The sequence below is a fragment of the Mauremys reevesii genome, unplaced genomic scaffold, assembly GCF_016161935.1.
Source record: "Mauremys reevesii isolate NIE-2019 unplaced genomic scaffold, ASM1616193v1 Contig153, whole genome shotgun sequence".
Taxonomy (NCBI): Eukaryota; Metazoa; Chordata; order Testudines; family Geoemydidae; genus Mauremys; species Mauremys reevesii.
Genome location: NW_024100775.1, coordinates 40,085 through 58,532, shown reverse-complemented (window position 1 = coordinate 58,532; position 18,448 = coordinate 40,085). Strand labels below are relative to the sequence as shown.

Here is an 18,448-nt window from a genome sequence, read left to right as displayed (position 1 = left end):
GACACCACCTGGAGACCAATTAATTTGAATTACACAGCGCACTGTTTACACTATTCCCATGTCGACCAGTGGATGTTGCATCAATTGCAACACCTCTCATGAAGGTGGAGTACAGAAGTCGACGTTACAGGCCACTTAGGTCGGCGGAAGGGACTCGGTAGTGTAGACACGTTATTAAATCGACCTAATGCGGCCTATGCTGACCTAACTTTGTAGTGTAGACCAGGCCTTAGTCATCTGTCAAGCACCTAGCCTGTTTGGTTATTATAAAATACCATTGTCTTCACTCTTCGTGACAACGTTTATATTCATTTTGCAGAGAGTCAGTAACAACTGGAAAAATTAGTAAAGGTTTTGGGGCAAATCTTTATTTAAAGAGGGCCTTATTTAAAGGCCCTCTTTCCCCACTGGGGCCTCCATGTGCTACCATAATATATAAACTTATGCAGCAATTACATTGTTTGGGAGCAGGTCAGGGATAGCAGGTCACCATGTCAAAGTTCTTTATCATTTATACATACCTGGTTCACAAATTGGTAATGGAGGATGCCATGCACCATTACGTTCACACTTAATCAATCCATTCTTGTCTTTGAGGGCGTAACCGGGATCACATTCAATGCCAATCTCATCCTCATACACATAGGTTTCTTTTCTAGATCTCACTCTTCCATTGCGAATGTTTGGATATGGACATCTAATTTCTGTGAAACACCACCACCAACAGTGTTAAATCAGAGCAATAACAATTCTGCAGATTCATTTACAAGGAGCAGCTGAACATTTTGCTAGCTATAGAAAGTCAGCATTTCCTTCACATTTTTGAAGAGGCTGGTTTTTGGTGGAAAAGTTTTATATCATCAATAGACACAGCAAATCATTTCTTCCTGCCATGAGTGTTACTAGGCGTGCCTCGTGTATTGAGGAGTACCCTTTCCAGTTTTCTTCTGGGTAACTATTTGAATTGAAGTTGGCAGGAAATTTTGATTTTCAGCATGGTTCTAAACACCGATTGCTGTGTTACACTACCGATTGCTGTGTAGAATCCACCACGGTTATATTCTGCCAATGGTAATATGGCGATCATGGGTGGGAGCAAGAGATTTGTACATGAATGTGTAAACTATTAACTATGACCCACTTCCTACTGTTAAAGGAAGAATTGCCAGAAGACACACACCCTGACTATAGAGTAGAGCTTCCTAAATTTGTGTTAATTCTGTAGCTCAATTAAAACAAAGAAAGCTAAACCAAAGACTAATATGCTTACTCCGACAAAATTCTTGATGTTCAGACCATGTAAAATCTTTTTGACAGGTAACACTTGCAGAGGATATTCCAGGGATTAACTCAACCTCCCACACAGTTGTATTTCACTACAGTCCCAGCCGGAAACAAGTTGCTGTTAGAATGATCTCGAAAAGTATTACGAATGTAAGGTGGGTCATCACAACTACCTAAGTCAAAATAGAAGTTTAAGGACATAAATAACCAGGAAATCTTATTGAAAAGTAATTCTTCTCTACAACAATGTGACATGAAAGACATTTAAAAACCCCCAAAACCTAATCACATGCTTCTCTCCTGAAGAAAGGAAAAAAACCACACATGCCAGATGCAGAGAGTCACATTATTTAATTCAGTACTGGAAGACTCAGATATTATGGTGATGAGAGCAGTATAAGAACTTATACAATAAACAAACAACACTACAGCTCCAAAAAAAGGTGCTTGGAGAGGCGCCAGTGTCTAATACCTCTGACAATCTGCCAGCACTTTGTTAGTTTCTGGCTGTGAATCAGCATCATACCCATGGCATGGGGAGAGCAAAGATAAAAACAACAACATGCAAAACACTCTTAAAACGGCTCTTTGACCTGTAGGGGTTCCAGGGATCATTGTTCACGTGCTCACAACACTGAATAATTGCACTGAGTCAACACCAAACCCACAGTGCATCTCTCTCTCCAGAGAAACAAACATGAGTTCAACAAGAAAAGGGTGTGAGTGAAATCCCACCCAGTACTGTGTATCATGGGCATTTCAGAGGCATCGGCAGCTGAAAGTCCACATGTGGAGCAGCAGAGCACAGGCGCTTTGTTGGTTCATTTAAGGAAGTCTTATTGGCAGTCTTGGGACAACTGTGAATGTGCAGTTCACTCCCAGGCACTTGTGGCCTTTTTAAAAATAGCCTCTTTGATCTATTGCAGAATTAGCCTCCTCTGCAGTGAGGGAGAAGTACATGGAAGTCAGTGGATTTACACTAGTGGAACCAAGAGCAGAACTTGGTCCTCAGTGTCTTACGCTTCTATAGTGACTTTCATCCTGCAGGATGCCAAAGATACCACAGTGACTGGCACAGTACCAACACTTTAGACAGACAAATGTAAGGCCTGGTTGCTCTGGTTCTCAGTGGAGTGAGTGAGAGGAGTGGCTTCAGGGAAGCCAGAGAAGTTACAGAAGAATCCAGCACTTGCTGTTTTAAAGAGAATTTACCTACTACACTTTAAGGGAGCTGCTGATGGATCAAGCCCCACGTCAGTAAATTAGCCAAACCACCCTCCTACAGTGCTTAGACCTTCCAGAATCACCGAGGCAAACAGCCCAACCTTCCTGCAACCTACCAACCCTTCCTGAGTCCCCCCCAACAAGTGCCTCAGTCCCACTGAGGAACCATCCCACAATGTCTCCCTCGCAGTGTAATCGCTATCCCACCACCGCTGCCCACCCATACCTGTGAAGAAGGGGGAGAATTGCTGAGGATGTTACAAGGGGGCTGAGCTGAGACTAACAGGAGGAGAAAGGAAAGTTTAGGCTGAACGCTAGGAAGCAGCTTCTTGAGAGTGAGATCTAAGAGACTCTTGCATAGTCTTCTAAGAAAAGGGATGTGAAGCCCTATTGATTGGCATATTTAAGCCTTGATTAGAAAAAGCCCTGGAGATTAGTCTATAAGCAACAGATCCATCTCCCCTAGATATGGGCGAGGTCATTTGATAGAAGACAGGGAGAGAAAAGGCCTTTGTGAATCAATGCCCGGGGGAGGGGGAGATTCTCCTAATACACCCCACCTAGAAACAGATCTGATGGGTTTGCATCTTCTCTGATGTGGTTTCTAGGTTTTATAGGAGTCTATTTTTATCTCAGCAGGACGCTTTAGTTGTGTTTATATTTACCCTTAATACAAGATGGCATTGGAGGATCCCACGTCCCATTTGCCTGGCATTCAATCGACTTGCTGCCTTTGAGGATGTAGCCAGATTCACATTGAAACTCAATACGGTTTCCAATTATATATTCAGTTTGACGTATAGAGATCTGTTTTCCATGTTCAATCACTGGGTTTGGACAACGAGGAATCTCTGAGAAACACCAACAAACAAAGGGTTTAAAATGTTTTTGTTCAGACAAAGGGTTTGTCTGCATGGGAAATTCATGGGAAAATTAGGGTGAAATAACAAGGCTGTGAATTTTAAAAAGGCAATAGCTAACTCCACCCTAACTCATCCCATAGACACACTTACTCCACACTAAGAGGGCTTTTTTGTGGGTTAGTAAAATTTTCTTCCAAAGTCACAGTAGAGACACTTTCCATGGGGGAGACTTGTTCACTGGGAGAATCATTATTATTCCATTTCAAAACCATAGGCCCGTGACAGCAAACTCATGAGGAGAAATGACAAACATCTAAAATTTTAGCATTAAGTCTAAGATGTTCAAAGCCACAACATTTATATGGCTGTTGATTCATTTTCTATGCAATCCCAACAGTTTGAGAACACATGACCATGGCTATAGAACAGCTGCAGATTTTCTCAACTGTGCATTCCAAGAAAGTTCTATTTCCAGGGGCAGATGTGCAAATAATTTCTCCCTGCACTCAAGTCACGGTGACACTGGGACTGCTGGCAGATGTCCCTAGGGATTATGAGAATACTGCAGATGGGGCAATGGAGTGGCCAGTGCATTAACATGCTGCTAGCTGCCTCCACCACAGCTTCCTGTTGCTAAATCAAGCCACAGGGGTCTTTCCAACTTGGACTCGGATTGTCCGCACAAACATACTGACACCACACACACAAAGTGGGTTCTACATTAAAAGTGCCACCATCAGGACAGCGGGATTGGGAACCACAAACCAAGAGATGGTTCAGGTGAGGGGTGTGTCTGAGTGAGGAATTCAAGAAGCTTGGAATGGGAGGATCAAGCACAAGTTACGGCATAGGTCAGGGCAGATCATGTGTACAAGTGCCAGGGCAGAGAGGACACTGGCAGTGGGCATCCCAGCTGGGAGTGTTTGATCTGCTGCAAAGGAGGAATCTGCAGTGATTTGGCCCATGACTCTACATATTGTCAATACTTAAGGGCTAAGATGTTAAATAGCCCCCAGGTCATTGCAACGTGCCCTCCACCCTGTTCTAATCTCAGTCATTCTAGTGTGATGAAGAAATGAATCACCTTTGCACTCAGGGACAGGTGCATCCCAGCGGGGAATTCCCTCATCACCAGCTGTACATCGAATGGAGGATACTCCAACAAGTCACCAACCACGGTCACAGTCGTAGGTCACACATGAGCCAACAAGGAAAACATTTCTCCAGCCACGGTCGTCCCATCCATTAGAGATGCGTGCAGGTGGCTCACAAGCTAGAGTACAAGGACAAAATACAGCATTGATACAGAATGGGAAATCTCCTAAGCCAGGGGTTGGCAACTTACGGCATACACGCCGATTTTCAGTGGCACTCACACTGCCCGGGTCCTGGCTACTGGTCCGGTGGGGCTCTGCATTAATTTAATTTTTAATGAAGCTTCTTAAACACTTTAAAAGCGTTATTTACCTTACATACAACAATAGTTTAGTTATATATTATATAGACTTCTAGAAAGAGACCATCTAAAAACATTAACATGTATTACCAGCACATGAAACCTTAAATTAAAGTGAATGAATGAAAACTCGGCGCATCACTTCTGAAAGGTTCCTGACTCCTTTCCTAAAAGAATGGAGGCAGCATAAACACCGTGGGGTTTCCTGATGCTACATTTCCAAAAAAAGGTGCTTGGAGAGGCACCAGTGTCTAATACCTCTGACAATCTGCCAGCACTTTGTTAGTTTCTGGCTGTGAATCAGCATCATACCCATAGCATGGGGAGAGCAAAGATAAAAACAGCAACATGCAAAACACTCTTAAAATGGCTCTTTGACCTGTAGGGACCCCATGGATCATTGTTCACATGCTCACAACACTGAATAATTGCACTGAGTCAACACCAAACCCACAGTGCATCTCTCTCTCCGGAGAAACAAACATCAGGAGTTCAACATGAAAAGGGTGTGAGTGAAATCCCACCCCAGTACTGAGTATCATGGGCATTTCAGAGGCATCGGCAGCTGAAAGTCCACATGTGGAGCAGCAGAGCACAGGCGCTTTGTTGGTTCCTTTAAGGAAGTCTTATTGGCAGTCTTGGGACAACTGTGAATGTGCAGTTCACTCCCAGGCACACTTGTGGCCTTTTTAAAAATAGCCTCTTTGGTCTATCGCAGAATTAGCCTCCTCTGCACTGAGGGAGAAGTACATGGAAGTCAGTGGAGTTACCTTGGATTTATACTAGTGGAACCAAGAGCAGAACTTGGTCCTCAACAGCGTCTTACGCTTCTATAGTGACTTTCATCCTGCAGGATGCCAAAGATACCACAGTGACTGGCACAGTATGCACACCACAGACAGATAAATGTAAGGCCTGGTTGCCCTGGTTCTCAGTGGAGTGAGTGAGAGGAGTGGCTTCAGGGAAGCCAGAGAAGTTACAGAAGAATCCAGCACTTCCTGTTTAAAGTGTAGGTAAATTCTCTTTAAGGGGAGCTGCTGATGGATCAAGCCCCATGGCAGTAAATTAGCCAAACCACCCTCCTACGGTGCTTAGTCCTTCCAGAATCACCAAGGCAAACAGCCCAACCTTCCTGCAACCTACCCACCCTCTCTGAGTCCCCCAACAAGTGCCTCAGTCCCACTGCTGAACCATCCCACCACGTCTCCCTCACAGTGTAATCGCTATCCCACCGCCGCTGCCCACCCGTAGCTGTGAAGAAGGGGGAGAATTGTTAAGGATGTTACAAGGGGGCTGAGCTGGGACTAATAGGAGGAGATTAAGAAAAGGAAAGTTTAGGCTGAACGCTAGGAAGAAGCCTCTTGAGAGTGAGATCTAAGAGACTCTTGAATAGTCTCCTAAGAAAAGGGATGTGAAGCTCTATTGATTGGCATATTTAAGCCTTGATTAGAAAAAGCCCTGGAGATTTGTCTATACGGGAACAGATCCATCTTCCTCCAAGATGGGCGAGGTCATTTGCTAGAAGACAGGGAGGGAAAAGGCCTTTGTGAATCAATGCCCCGTGGGGCTCTTTCTAATAGACCCCACCTAGAAACAGATCTGATGGGTTTGCATCTTCTCTGATGTGGTTTCTAGGTTTTATAGGAGTCTATTTTTTTCCTCAGCAGGATGCTTTAGTTGTGTTTATATTTACCCTTAACACAAGATGGCACTCGAGGATTCCATGTCTTATTTGCCTGGCATTCGATTGACTTGCTGCCTTCGAGGATGTAGCCAGATTCACATTGAAACTCAACACGGTTTCCAATTGTATATTCAGTTTGATGGATAGAGATCTGTTTTCCATGTTCAGTAACTGGGTTTGGACAATGAGGAATCTCTGAGAAACACCAACAAACAAAGGGTTTTAAATGTTTTTGTTCAGACAAAGGGTTTGTCTGCATGGGAAATTCATGGCAAAAATTAGGGTGAAATAACAAGGCTGTGAATTGAAAGGGCAATAGCTAACTCCACGCTAACTCATCCCATGGACACTCTTACTCCACACTAAGAGGGCTTTTTTGTGGGTTAGTAAATTTTCTTCCAAAGTCACAGTAGAGACACTTTCCATTGGGGAGACTTGTTCATTGGGAGGGTCACTATTCCATTTCAAACTATAGCCCCGTGACAGCAAACTCATGAGGAGAAATGACAAATATCTAAATTTTTAGCGTTAAGTCTAAGATGTTCAAAGCCACAACATTTATACGGCTGTTGATCCATTTTCTATTGAATCCCAACAGTTTGAGAACACATGGCCATGGCTATAGAACAGCTGCAGATTTTCTCAACCGTGCGTTCCAAGAAAGTTCTATTTCCACAGACAGATGTGGCAAATAATTTCTCCCTGCACTTGGGTCACGGTGACATTGGCACTGCTGGCAGGTGTCCCTGGGGATTATAGGAATACTGCAGATGGGGCAATGGAGTGGCCAGTGCATTAACATGCTGCTAGCTGCCTCCACCCCAGCTTCATGCTGCTAAATCAAGCCACTGGGGTCTTTCCAACTTGGACTCAGATTGTCCCCACAAGCATACTGACACCACACACACACACACGGAGAGGATTCTACATTAAAAGTGCCACCATCAGGACAGCTGGATTGGGAACCACAAACCAAGAGATGGTTCAGGTGAGGGGTGTGTGTGAGGGAGGAATTCAAGAAGCTTGGAATGGGAGGATCAAGCATAAGTTATGGCATAGGTCAGGGCAGATCATGTGTACGAGTACCAGGGCAGAGAGGACACTGACAGTGCGCATCCCACCTGGGAGTGTTTGATCTGCTGCAAAGGAAGTATCTGCAGTGAGTTGGCCCATGGCGCTACATATTCTCAGTATTTAAGGGCTAAGATGTTAAAGAGCCCCCAGGTCATTGCAACGTGCCCTCCACCCTTCTATAATCTCAGTCATTCTAGTGTGATGAAGAAATGAATCACCTTTGCACTCAGGGACAGGTGCATCCCAGCGTGGAGTTCCCCCATCACCAGCTGTACATCGAATGGAGGATACTCCAACAAGTGACCAACCACGGTTACAGGAGTAGCTCACACTTGAGCCAACAAGGAAAACGTTTTCCCAGCCGCGGTCGTCCCGTCCATTAGAGATGCGTGCAGGTGGCTCACAAGCTAGAATAAAAGGGGAAAATACAGCATTGATACAGAATGGGAAATCTCCTAAAAGAAGGAAGGCAGCATAAATACTGTGGGGTTTCCCGACACTACATTTCCAAAAAGAGGTGCTTGGAGAGGCACCAGTCTCTAATACCTCTGACAATCTGCCAGCACTTCATTAGTTTCTGGCTGAGAGTTAGCATCATACGCATGGCATTGGGAGAGCGAAGATAAAAACAGCAACATGCAGAACACTCTTAAAATGTCTCTTTGACCTGTAGGGACCCCATGGATTGTTGTTCACATGCTCACGACACTGAATAACTGCATTGAATTACTGAGAATTACAGTCAGACCCTGAGAAGTACTGAAGGCCTGCAGCTCCCATCACCTTCAACAGTAGGGTCCTCCTGCATGGCTCCCTGAGACATTTAACTGGCCCTGCTACATATGCACCACCAAATTCCGGATCTGAACCCCCTCTACAGCCACTGAGTTCTGCCAGAACCCCCTGAACGAACATGCCAAGCCTCCTCCAAGTTAGGAAGCTCTCCTGGAATCCTGGGTTCCTCACCCATCCCCACTAGCTACTGAATTTTCCCACCACACCACTCTCCCAGTATAATGAGTCATCCTTTCCCCATATGTCCATCCCTCTCGAGCTGGTGAGGAGGACGACTGTTTAGGGTGAAAGAAGGGGTCAGAGCTCGTTCTAGCAGGCTATGTAATTTTTCATAGTGGTTAGTTTTAGTCTGACACTGTTCTGGGATTGTCACGTATTTCCGACAGTAGCCAGAGTGACGTGAAAAAACAGTAACAGCGCTGCCCGTTGAAATAGGCCTACAGCTCTGAAAATGCCTGAGTAACTAATCACTCCAACAACAGATATTATCTCACCCCCCAGTTTCTCTAATCCCGCCTGTGGCTTTTTGAAAATTCATGGATGCTTAAAATTCTCTTTTCATGTGCTCAGTGTTTTGAGAACTGACCCAACACTGACGCAGGCGCCGGAAGCATTTTTACCACTGCTCCCACTCAATGGTTGAGTTGGGGGATGGCAACTTTAATCTGTGACGGGATCTTTATAATGGTCACAGTGAAGCTGGCTGCTAAGGGAGGCACAGAATCGTTGTATCCTCTGGGCATCCCAGCCACCCTCTGCCTCACCCAGCACCATCTACACTTGGGGCAATGTTGTCTGGTCTCTGGACCACTGGGGGGAACCAGGGCACTGTGGAGGCCTTCTCCCATCATAGTTCCCTTAATCCAGGGCAATCTTTCTGCAGAAGCCTTTTTAACTCAGGGCTAGTCCTTAAAGGTAGAGAGCATATTTATCTTCAAGAAATCTGAACTGCAAAAAGCATTTATTTGTACGGACATATAGTCCAGGCACTAACTCCAATAAACAGCCTTTAAATGCTGGCTAATGAAGAATAGTTATAAAGTACTGGGAGACTTTATGGGAGACTGAAAATTCTCCCAATACAGTTTAATAAACCTGTTGCTGACAAGCAGATACTCTAGGTGGGGTAAACACTAACCTGCAGGAAAGGACAAAAGGATCTTCCCTCAGGTACAGTTGCTAGTTAAAGGATTGGTATATAATTGGGCTAAGAATAATGCAATAGGAGAAACCTCATACTTTCTATGTTTGGCAGGCATCCTTTGCTATCAACTGATTTGTACTTTGAAATCCAACAGCAAAGGCAAGCTGTGGTAACCTATCAGCAGCATTTGAAGGACCTGAGATGCAGACTTTGCTATGCATATAATTTAGCTACTAAGAAAACAGAGAAAAATCAGTTGGCAAAGTGATCATGTCTACTGTAGAAGTGGGAGATAGAGACATATTACACAACCTTAGTCCCACAGTAAATGAGAATATTGCAGATAGTGGGGAGTCTATATGGTACTACAGCAATTGGAAAGCGAATTACAAATCTACAAGGTACAGGCAGAGCTGGGAGAAGGTTCCATCCAACCCTGCACCAAGACATGCTTTGTCCTTGTGGATTCATTTCTACTTCCAAAGTGATGGAGGTAGAATTGTGGAAGACACTCCAGTAATCTGGAAAATTTGATTAAAAAGTAGCTAATGCAAGTGTACAAAATTGAAGGAGGTGAATCTTCATATGATTCCATTCTACAATCAAACTAAATCCTGTAGCAGGGGAATACTTCATTCTATGAAGATCCACAAACACCAGGAAATTCACCAGATGAGCGCTGCACTGCAGCTGGGGTGAATTTGCCTAATTCTATCTACAACATCTATGAGAAGTTCTATAGAGGTGCCTAGCAGAAGTAGTAAAACTAGAAGGCAATCTGCCCAGTCTGTGGACTATGTTCTTAATTTTGCTATTGTCATTAGGGAGTAAAGGCCCACAGACAATACTCACTTATGTGCACCTTCTGGTACTACTTGAGCATGCGTATGGACACAGAGAAGAAAAAAATTGCCCATCATAGATATCACACTGCCAAGACATCAGTCATTTAGGTCAGGAAGAATGTACCCCACATAGAAGTGTAGGACTGGAAGGGACCTTGAGAGGTCATCTAATCCAGTCCCCTGCACTCATAGCAGGACCGAGTATTATCTAGACAAACCCTGGGAGGTGTTTCTCTAAACTGCTCTTAAAAATCTCCAATAGATTCCCTGACAGTTAGGATGTTTTTCCTAATATCATGTCCAACCTAAACCGCCCTTGCTGCAATTTAAGCCCATTGCTTCTTGTCCTATCCTCAGAGGTTAACGAGAACATTTTTTCTCACTCCTCTTATGTACTTGAAAACATATGTCCCCGCTCAGTCTTCTCTTCTCCAGACTAAGCAAACCCAATTATTTCAATCTTCCCTCGTAAGTCATGTTTTCTAAACTTTTACTCATTTTTGTTGCTCTTCTCTGGACTTTCTCTGATTAGTCTTTCCTGAAATGTGGCACCCAGAACTGGACACAATACTCCAGTTTAGACCTAATCAGCATGGAGTAGAGGAGAAGAAATACTTCCCCCAAGGTTTCACACTCAGCGCAATGGGACCTTTGATCCTGACTGAATCCGCTGTATGCTACCATAACATAAATATGTAAGTACGCAGCAATTACACTCTGAGTGTTAGATGTTCCTTTCAAAATCAGAGATGGGAGATCACTCTATCAGAGTTCTTCACCATTTATATAAATGGGTTTGCAAACTGTAACAGTCCCTTAAAACAGAGATGAATCTGTAATGTGCAATTCAGTCATATTAATTTAAAGAACTAAAACCATTCAAAGAAGAGTAATGGATGGACATCAAGAAAAAAAGTGTGTGTGTGAAATTGGAGCTGGCTAATAGTGTGGGGTCATGCCTTCTTTGGGTGGAAGGAAAACAGTGGTATCCTTCAACCACTTTTTGAAATGGATAGAGTCAGGGGGGTCACAAAGCCAGTCCAGCTACAAGCACAGGAATCTTGTTTTATGTGTGTTTATGCAGTGCTGTGTGTACTTAACAAGACTCAAACAATGGGGTCTGTCATGGTCACTCATACATCTATTCTACCTGCAGATTTCTTCAGAGGAAACTCAGCCTGCCCACTGCAGACCCCAACCTTCACCAGTTCCTTTTCTCCTCTTTTACCAGAGATCTGCTGACACATCGCTGGCAAGTACCCTGGAATGAACTGGGGGGGAGCTGGAATGAACCAAAGTCTTAAAACACCCCCCCCCCACTAGTGAGCTCATGCAGTGCCATTCACCAACTTTGTTTCTTCTGTGCCGCTAACAACATACATTGACTCCTTTGGTGTGTCCTTGCCTCATGATGGAAGAACGAGAATGTTTGTGAAATGTCTCTGTGCCAGTAGCATTTGGCCTGCCTGTCAGTCATTGTAATGACCCTGCATTTCCATCACACTGTTCAACCTGTTACACCCAGAGCTACTTCATCCACCAGAGAAATGCAGCTACTTCTCCAAGCCCAATTCAGCAAAGCACTTAAATACGTGCTTAATGTTAAGCATGGAAGTGGCTCCACTGAAATCAACACTATGCCCGTGCTTAGAGTTAAGCATGTGCTTGCGGACTTTGTGGAATGAGGGCCTAAGTGAAGAAAAACACCACATCCTTTTCAAACTGCAGGAGAAACAGAGGGAGGCAGAGTGCAATGGCAGAGCTGGAATTTGGCCAGGAAACCAGGGTCAGTGTTCTAAGAAGGACACGGGACCCTCAGGACCTTTCAGGAGATGATTGAACGGGGAGACAGAGGTTCAGGGTGATAGAGGCAGAAGAAGGGAAGCAAGAAGGGAGGAGGTGGGGGTGAGAGCGAAGGGAGAGGCCCTCTTTCCCCGCTGGGGCCTCCGTGTGCTACCATAATATAAATATATAATTATGCAGCAATTGCATTGTTTGGGAGTAGGTCAGGGATAGCAGGTCACCCTGTCAGAGTTCTTTATCTTTTACACATACCTGGTTCGCAAATTGGTAATGGAGGATGCCATGCACCATTACGTTCACATTTAATCGATACATAATTGTCTTTGAGGGCGTAACTGGGATCACATTCAATGCGAATCTCATCCTCATACACGTAGGTTTCTTTTCTAGGTCTCACTCTTCCATTGGTAATGTCTGGAGATGGACATCTAATTTCTGTGAATCATCACCACCAACAGTGTTAAATCAAAGCAAAAACAATTCTGCAGATTCATTTACAAGGAGCAGCTGAACATTTTGCTAGCTACAGAAAGTCAGCATTTCCTTCACATTTTTAAAGAGGCTGGTTTTCGGTGGAAGTTTTATATCATTGACAGACCCAGCAAATGATTTCTTCTTGCCATGAGTGTTAGTGAGCGTGCCTCATGGATTGAGGAGTACCCATTCCAGTTTTCTTCTGGGTAACTATTTGAATTGAAGTTGGCAGGAAATTTTGATTTTCAGCAGGATTCTAAACACCAATTGCTGTGTTACAATAAATTTTGTGTAGAATCCACCATGGTTATAATCTGCCTAAGGTAATAAGGAGATCATGGGTGGGAGCAAGAGCTTTGTTCATGAATGTGTAAACTAGTAACGCTTCCTACTGTTAAAATAAGAATTGCCAGAAGACACACACACACCGACTATAGAGTAGAGCTTCCTAAGTTTGTGTTAATTCTGTAGCTTAATTAAAACAAAGGAAGCTAAACCAAAGACTAATATGCTTACTCTGACAAAATTCTTCATGTTCAGACCATGTAAAATCTTTTTGACAGGTAACACTTGCAGAGGATATTCCAGGGATTAACTCATAACCTCCCACACAGTTGTATTTCACTACAATCCCAGCCGGAAACAAGTTGCTGTTAGAATGATCTCGAAAAGTATTATGAATGTAAGGTGGATCACCACAACTACCTAAGAGCAAAAATAAAAGTTTAAGGACATACATAACCAGGAAATCTTATTGAGAAATAATTCTTCTCTACAAGAATGTGACATGAAAGACATTTAAAAAAACCCAAAACCCACATGCTTCTCTCCTGAAGAGAAGATGAGGGGGAAAAAAAACAAAACACACACACGCCAGATGCATAGTCATATTATTTAATGCAATACTGGAAGACACATATTATGGTGATGAGAGCAGTATAAGAACTTATACAATACATGAACAGCCAACACTACATAGCTCTTCTTCAGTAGATCTCAAAGCACTTTACAAAGAACATCAGTATCATTGGGAAACAAGTGAAGGTATTTCTGTGGAATCAGATTTATTTATCAGGAGAATATGAACAGATTTGAAAGCACATACACATGGGCCCTGCAGAGATATGACAACATGTCTGAACACTTCTGCCTGTCCTCCCAAATACCACTTATTTTTTTGAAACATTGTGTTAAGGAAAAGCAGAAAAGCATCAGTGGGTCTGATGCCATGTTCTCAAATTCCTTGGGGCATCAGTTTTGATAGAACCTAGTAGGCAAGCTTTAGTCTTTACTTGAGTTAAGAAAAGGCTAGATAAAGTATCAAACTACACCTGCTGAATTAATGACCACCTGCAATGGCAGTTCTGTCACAGGCAATTGTGGGGATATGGGGTTGGGAGGGGAGGGGGAGAGAGAGCATGCATGCACATAAGTACAGTCTTTGACAAGAGAGGTCCCATTAGGCAGCATGAGATGTTGGAACTGCCTTGTCTTGTTGCTTATCATTTGTGGACATTATGTCATTTCTCCAGAGTTCTGGCTGTGCTTAGAGCTGACAGACACTCAGATCTGGTCTCCTGTGAAGACAGGCAGATATGTTCCTGGTTTACCTGCAGAAACCTCAACAGGAATAGTTTCAAGAGTGAGCAAAAAAATTAGATTTCCCACATACGTCTTACCAAACATAATGTAGTGCCCATCTTTAAAAAAGGGAGGGAGGAGGATCCAGAGAACTACAGGCCAGTCAGCCTCACCTCAGTCCCTGGAAAATTCATAAGGCAGGTCCTCAAGGAATCAATTCTGAAGCACTTAGAGGAGAGGAAAGTGATCAGGAACAGTCAGCATGGATTCACCAAAAGCAAGTCATGCCTGACTAACCTAATTGCCTTCTATGAGGCGATAACTGGGTCTGTGAATGAGGGGAAAGCAGTGGATGTGTTATTCCTTGACTTTAGCAAAGCTTTTGATACGGTCTCCCATAGTATTCTTGCCAGCAATTTAAAGAAGTATGGGCTGGATGAATGGCCTATAAGGTGGATAGAAAGCTGGCTAGATTGTTGGGCTCAACGGGTAGTGATCAACGGCTCCATGTCAAGTTGGCAGCCGGTTTCAAGCGGAGTGCCCCAAGGGTCGGTTTTGTTCAATATCTTCATTAATGATCTGGAGGATGGTGTGGACTGCACCCTCAGCAAGTTTGCAAAGGACACTAAACTTGGAGGAGTGGTAGATACGCTGGAGGGTAGGGATAGGATACAGAAGGACCTAGACAAATTAGAGGATTGGACCAAAAGAAATCTGATGAGGTTCAATAAGGACAAGTGCAGAGTCCTGCACTTAGGATGGAAGAATCCCATTTGCTGTTACAGACTAGGGACCGAATGGCTAGGAAGCAGTTCTGCAGAAAAGCACCTAGGGGTTACAGTGGATGAGAAGCTGGATATGAGTCAACAGTGTGCCCTTGTTGCCAAGAAGGCCAACGGCATTTTGGGCTGTATAAGTAGGGGCATTGCCAGCAGATCGAGGGACGTGATCATTCCCCTCTATTCGACATTGGTGAGGCCTCATCTGGAGTACTGTGTCCAGTTTTGGGCCCCACACTACAAGAAGGATGTGGACAAATTGCAAAGAGTCCAGTGGAGGGCAACAAAAATGATTAGGGGGCTGGAGCACATGACTTATGAGGAGAGGCTGAGGGAACTGGGATTGTTTAGTCTGCAGAAGAGAAGAATGAGGGGGGATTTGCTAGCTGCTTTCAACTACCTGAAAGGGGGTTCCAAAGAAGATGGATCTAAACTGTTCTCAGTGGTAGCAGATGACAGAACAAGGAGTAATGGTCTCAAGTTGCAGTGGGGGAGGTTTAGGTTGGATATTAGGAAAAGCTTTTTCACTAGGAAGGTGGTGAAGCACTGGAATGGGTTACCTAGGGAGGTGGTGGAATCTCCTTCCTTAGAGGTTTTTAAGGTCAGGCTTGACAAAGCCCTGGCTGGGATGATTTAGTTGGGAACTGGTCCTTCTTTGAGCAGGGGGTGGGACTAGATGACCTTCTGAGGTCCCTTCCAACCCTGATATTCTATTATATGATCCATTTTTTAAAAAGCACCCATAAAATAGAGTTTTCAGTAAGTTTCTTGGCCATTTCAATAACATTGATAAGTTTTGGGGAAAAACTGACATGGAAAATAAAACTTAATAACGTTGACCATTTTTCTCAAAACAATTTGCTTTTTCAAAAAAGGACTTTGAAATTTTTTCAACAAAGTTTTTGTCAATCAGCTCCAGTATTCTTCTTGTGAGGACTCTAAGTGAGGACAGAAGCTGAATAAACTCCACTCTGTCCTCCTCCTCCCCTTCCCCACCCAGCTCCAAGCGCTGCTCCATCCTCTGTCCTGGCACGGCTTCTCCCTTTGAGAAGCAGAACACCTTGTCCGGCTCTCCCCTCCATGTAAGTAGTCAGTCTCATGTTGCCAGCCTCTCCCCCCACATGGAGCTTTTCCAGGATTCCATGTCACTCAGGGGCATCTCCTGGCACCAGCGCTCCAAGCGTGTGCCTGGGGTGGCAAGCCATGGGGTGGGGGTGGCCTGCCAGTTGCCGTGAGGGCGGCAGTCAGGCAGCCTTTGGCAGCATGCCTGCGGGACGTCCGCCGGTCTCGTGGCTTCAGCGGCAATTAGGCGGCAGGTATGCCAAAGCTGTGGGACCGGCGGACCTCCCACAGGCATGCCGCCAAATCCGTGATACCAGCGGTCCTCCTGCAGGCATGCCTCCAAAGGCTGCCTGACTCCCATGCTTGGGGCGGCAAAATAAATAGTTATCTGGATTGCTTGGTAAACTGGGCTCATCTGAACACCATGCGTTTTAATATAGCTAAATACAAAGGTATAGGTCTAGGGGAAAAAGAACACCAGTCACACAGAATGGGAAGACTATCCTGGAAAGCAGTCGTTCTGAAAAAGGACTTGGGGGTCGTGGTGGATAAACAAGTGAACATGAGCTCCTAGTGAGATGCTGTGGCTAACAGGGCTAATGCAATACTGAATTGTCCCCTGCTGGTGTATCCATGTACGAGTCAGGAGGTGGTATTACCTTTATATACAGCAGCCGTGAGACTACCACAAAAATACTGAATCCAATTCGGCTATTCAAACTTCAAACAAAGATATTAAATTGGGAAGAGTTCAGAAAAAGGCTACAAGAATGATTTGAGGCTGGGAAAATCTGGAGGAAGCTCAATCTATTTAGCTTTTCAAAGAGAAGGTTAAGAGATGACTTAATCATGGACGGTCTGTAAGTACCTGTAGGGTTAGAAGATTTCAAAGAGGCCTCTTTAATTTAGCAGAAAAAGGCATAAAAAGATACAACAGCTGGAAGCTGAAATGAGATAATTTTTGCTTTGTGTGTAGTCTGAATTTAACAATGGAGGTAAATAAATATTCGAGCAACCTACCTAGGGATGTGGTGAAATCTCCAAATCGAGATTGGAATTTTCTAAAAATATTCTAGCTCAAATACAAATATGGGCTTGATGCAGGCATCAGTGGATGAAATGTTCTGGGCTGTGTTATACAGGAGGTCAGACTAGATAATCATAATGGTCCCTTTGGGAATTAAAAAACTATAAATCTATCAGCACAAGCTGCCCATTACTCACCCCTCTTCACAGATGAAGTTTATTGTTACACTAAACATGAAGTCTGTTAGAACAACAAGTCTACCATTAAGTGGGTCATCAGGTTTGGGAAGGGCCAAGACTTCTTGAAGTCATTTGAAGGCTAGGACTATAACAGCGTTTGCAAGAGAACTGGATAAATTAATGGAGGTTAAGTCCAGTAGTGGCCATTAGCCGGGATGGGTAAGGAATGGTGTCCCTAGCCTCTGTTTGTCAGAGGGTGGAGATGGATGGCAGGACAGAGATCACTTGATCATTACCTGTTAGGTTCACTCCCTCTGGGGCACCTGGCATTGGCCACTGTCGGTAGACAGGATACTGGGCTAGATGGACCTTTGGTCCAACCCAGTACAGCCACTCTTATGTTCATCATCATGCCTTTTACTTAGTGAACAGCAGGATTACACAGATACAATAATGAAGAGCCATGAGCCATGTTGGATTCTGAATATTAAACCGTGCCAGGTAAACAATCTAGAAGGGACTTTGATTCTATAGGAGTCATCCAAACACCACAGTGAACCACACTAGGATTTCATTCTCTCCCCAACCAAACATATGTCCTCAAGTTTTACTCTTATTTGGATTGAAAGATAAGAACAGAGACTCCTCTGAAGCACCAGCTATGCTGCATCATCACCAGATGTGAACTGTTCTTAAAATCATTAAAATTAGTTTACCTTGGCAAAGTGGAACCTCCTTATCCCAATCAACTCCATTTCCTGCAATCACACATTGGGCAGAAGTCGGTCCAATTATTTTGTAACTAAAGAAAAAAGGTTCAAGTTTGTTACTGAAGTAAGGACAGAACTAGGTTACAGTTCAGAAAGATGGAACATGGTTTCTTTATGCCAGTAGGTGGAGACAAATGATTGACCGTCACCAGGGTCATCTCTGCTTTAAAACATGATGTGTCTAACACAGGGGTAGGCAACTATGGCACGGGTGCTGAAGGTGGCACGCAAGCTGATTTTCAGTGGCACTCACACTGCCCAGGTCCTGGCCACCAATCCAGGGGCTCTGCATTTTAATTTAATTTTAAATGAAGCTTCTTAAACATTCTGAAACCTTATTTACTTTACATACAACAATAGTTTAGTTATATAATATAGACTTATAGAAAAAGACCTTCTAAAAA

General features: G+C 44.0%; 1 protein-coding gene across 1 annotated transcript; it reads right to left on the bottom strand.

Moving 5' to 3' along the window:
- Positions 1-4,537: 4,537 nt before the first annotated feature.
- On the bottom strand, positions 4,538-18,202 carry LOC120393149 (C4b-binding protein alpha chain-like). Its single transcript, XM_039517739.1, has 6 exons — positions 18,130-18,202; positions 13,163-13,351; positions 12,425-12,607; positions 7,804-7,992; positions 6,521-6,706; positions 4,538-4,644 (listed from the first exon to the last, which is right to left on the bottom strand). Exons 1-6 carry the CDS (start codon positions 18,200-18,202, stop codon positions 4,538-4,540), a joined length of 927 nt encoding a protein of 308 aa, XP_039373673.1.
- Positions 18,203-18,448: the final 246 nt, after the last annotated feature.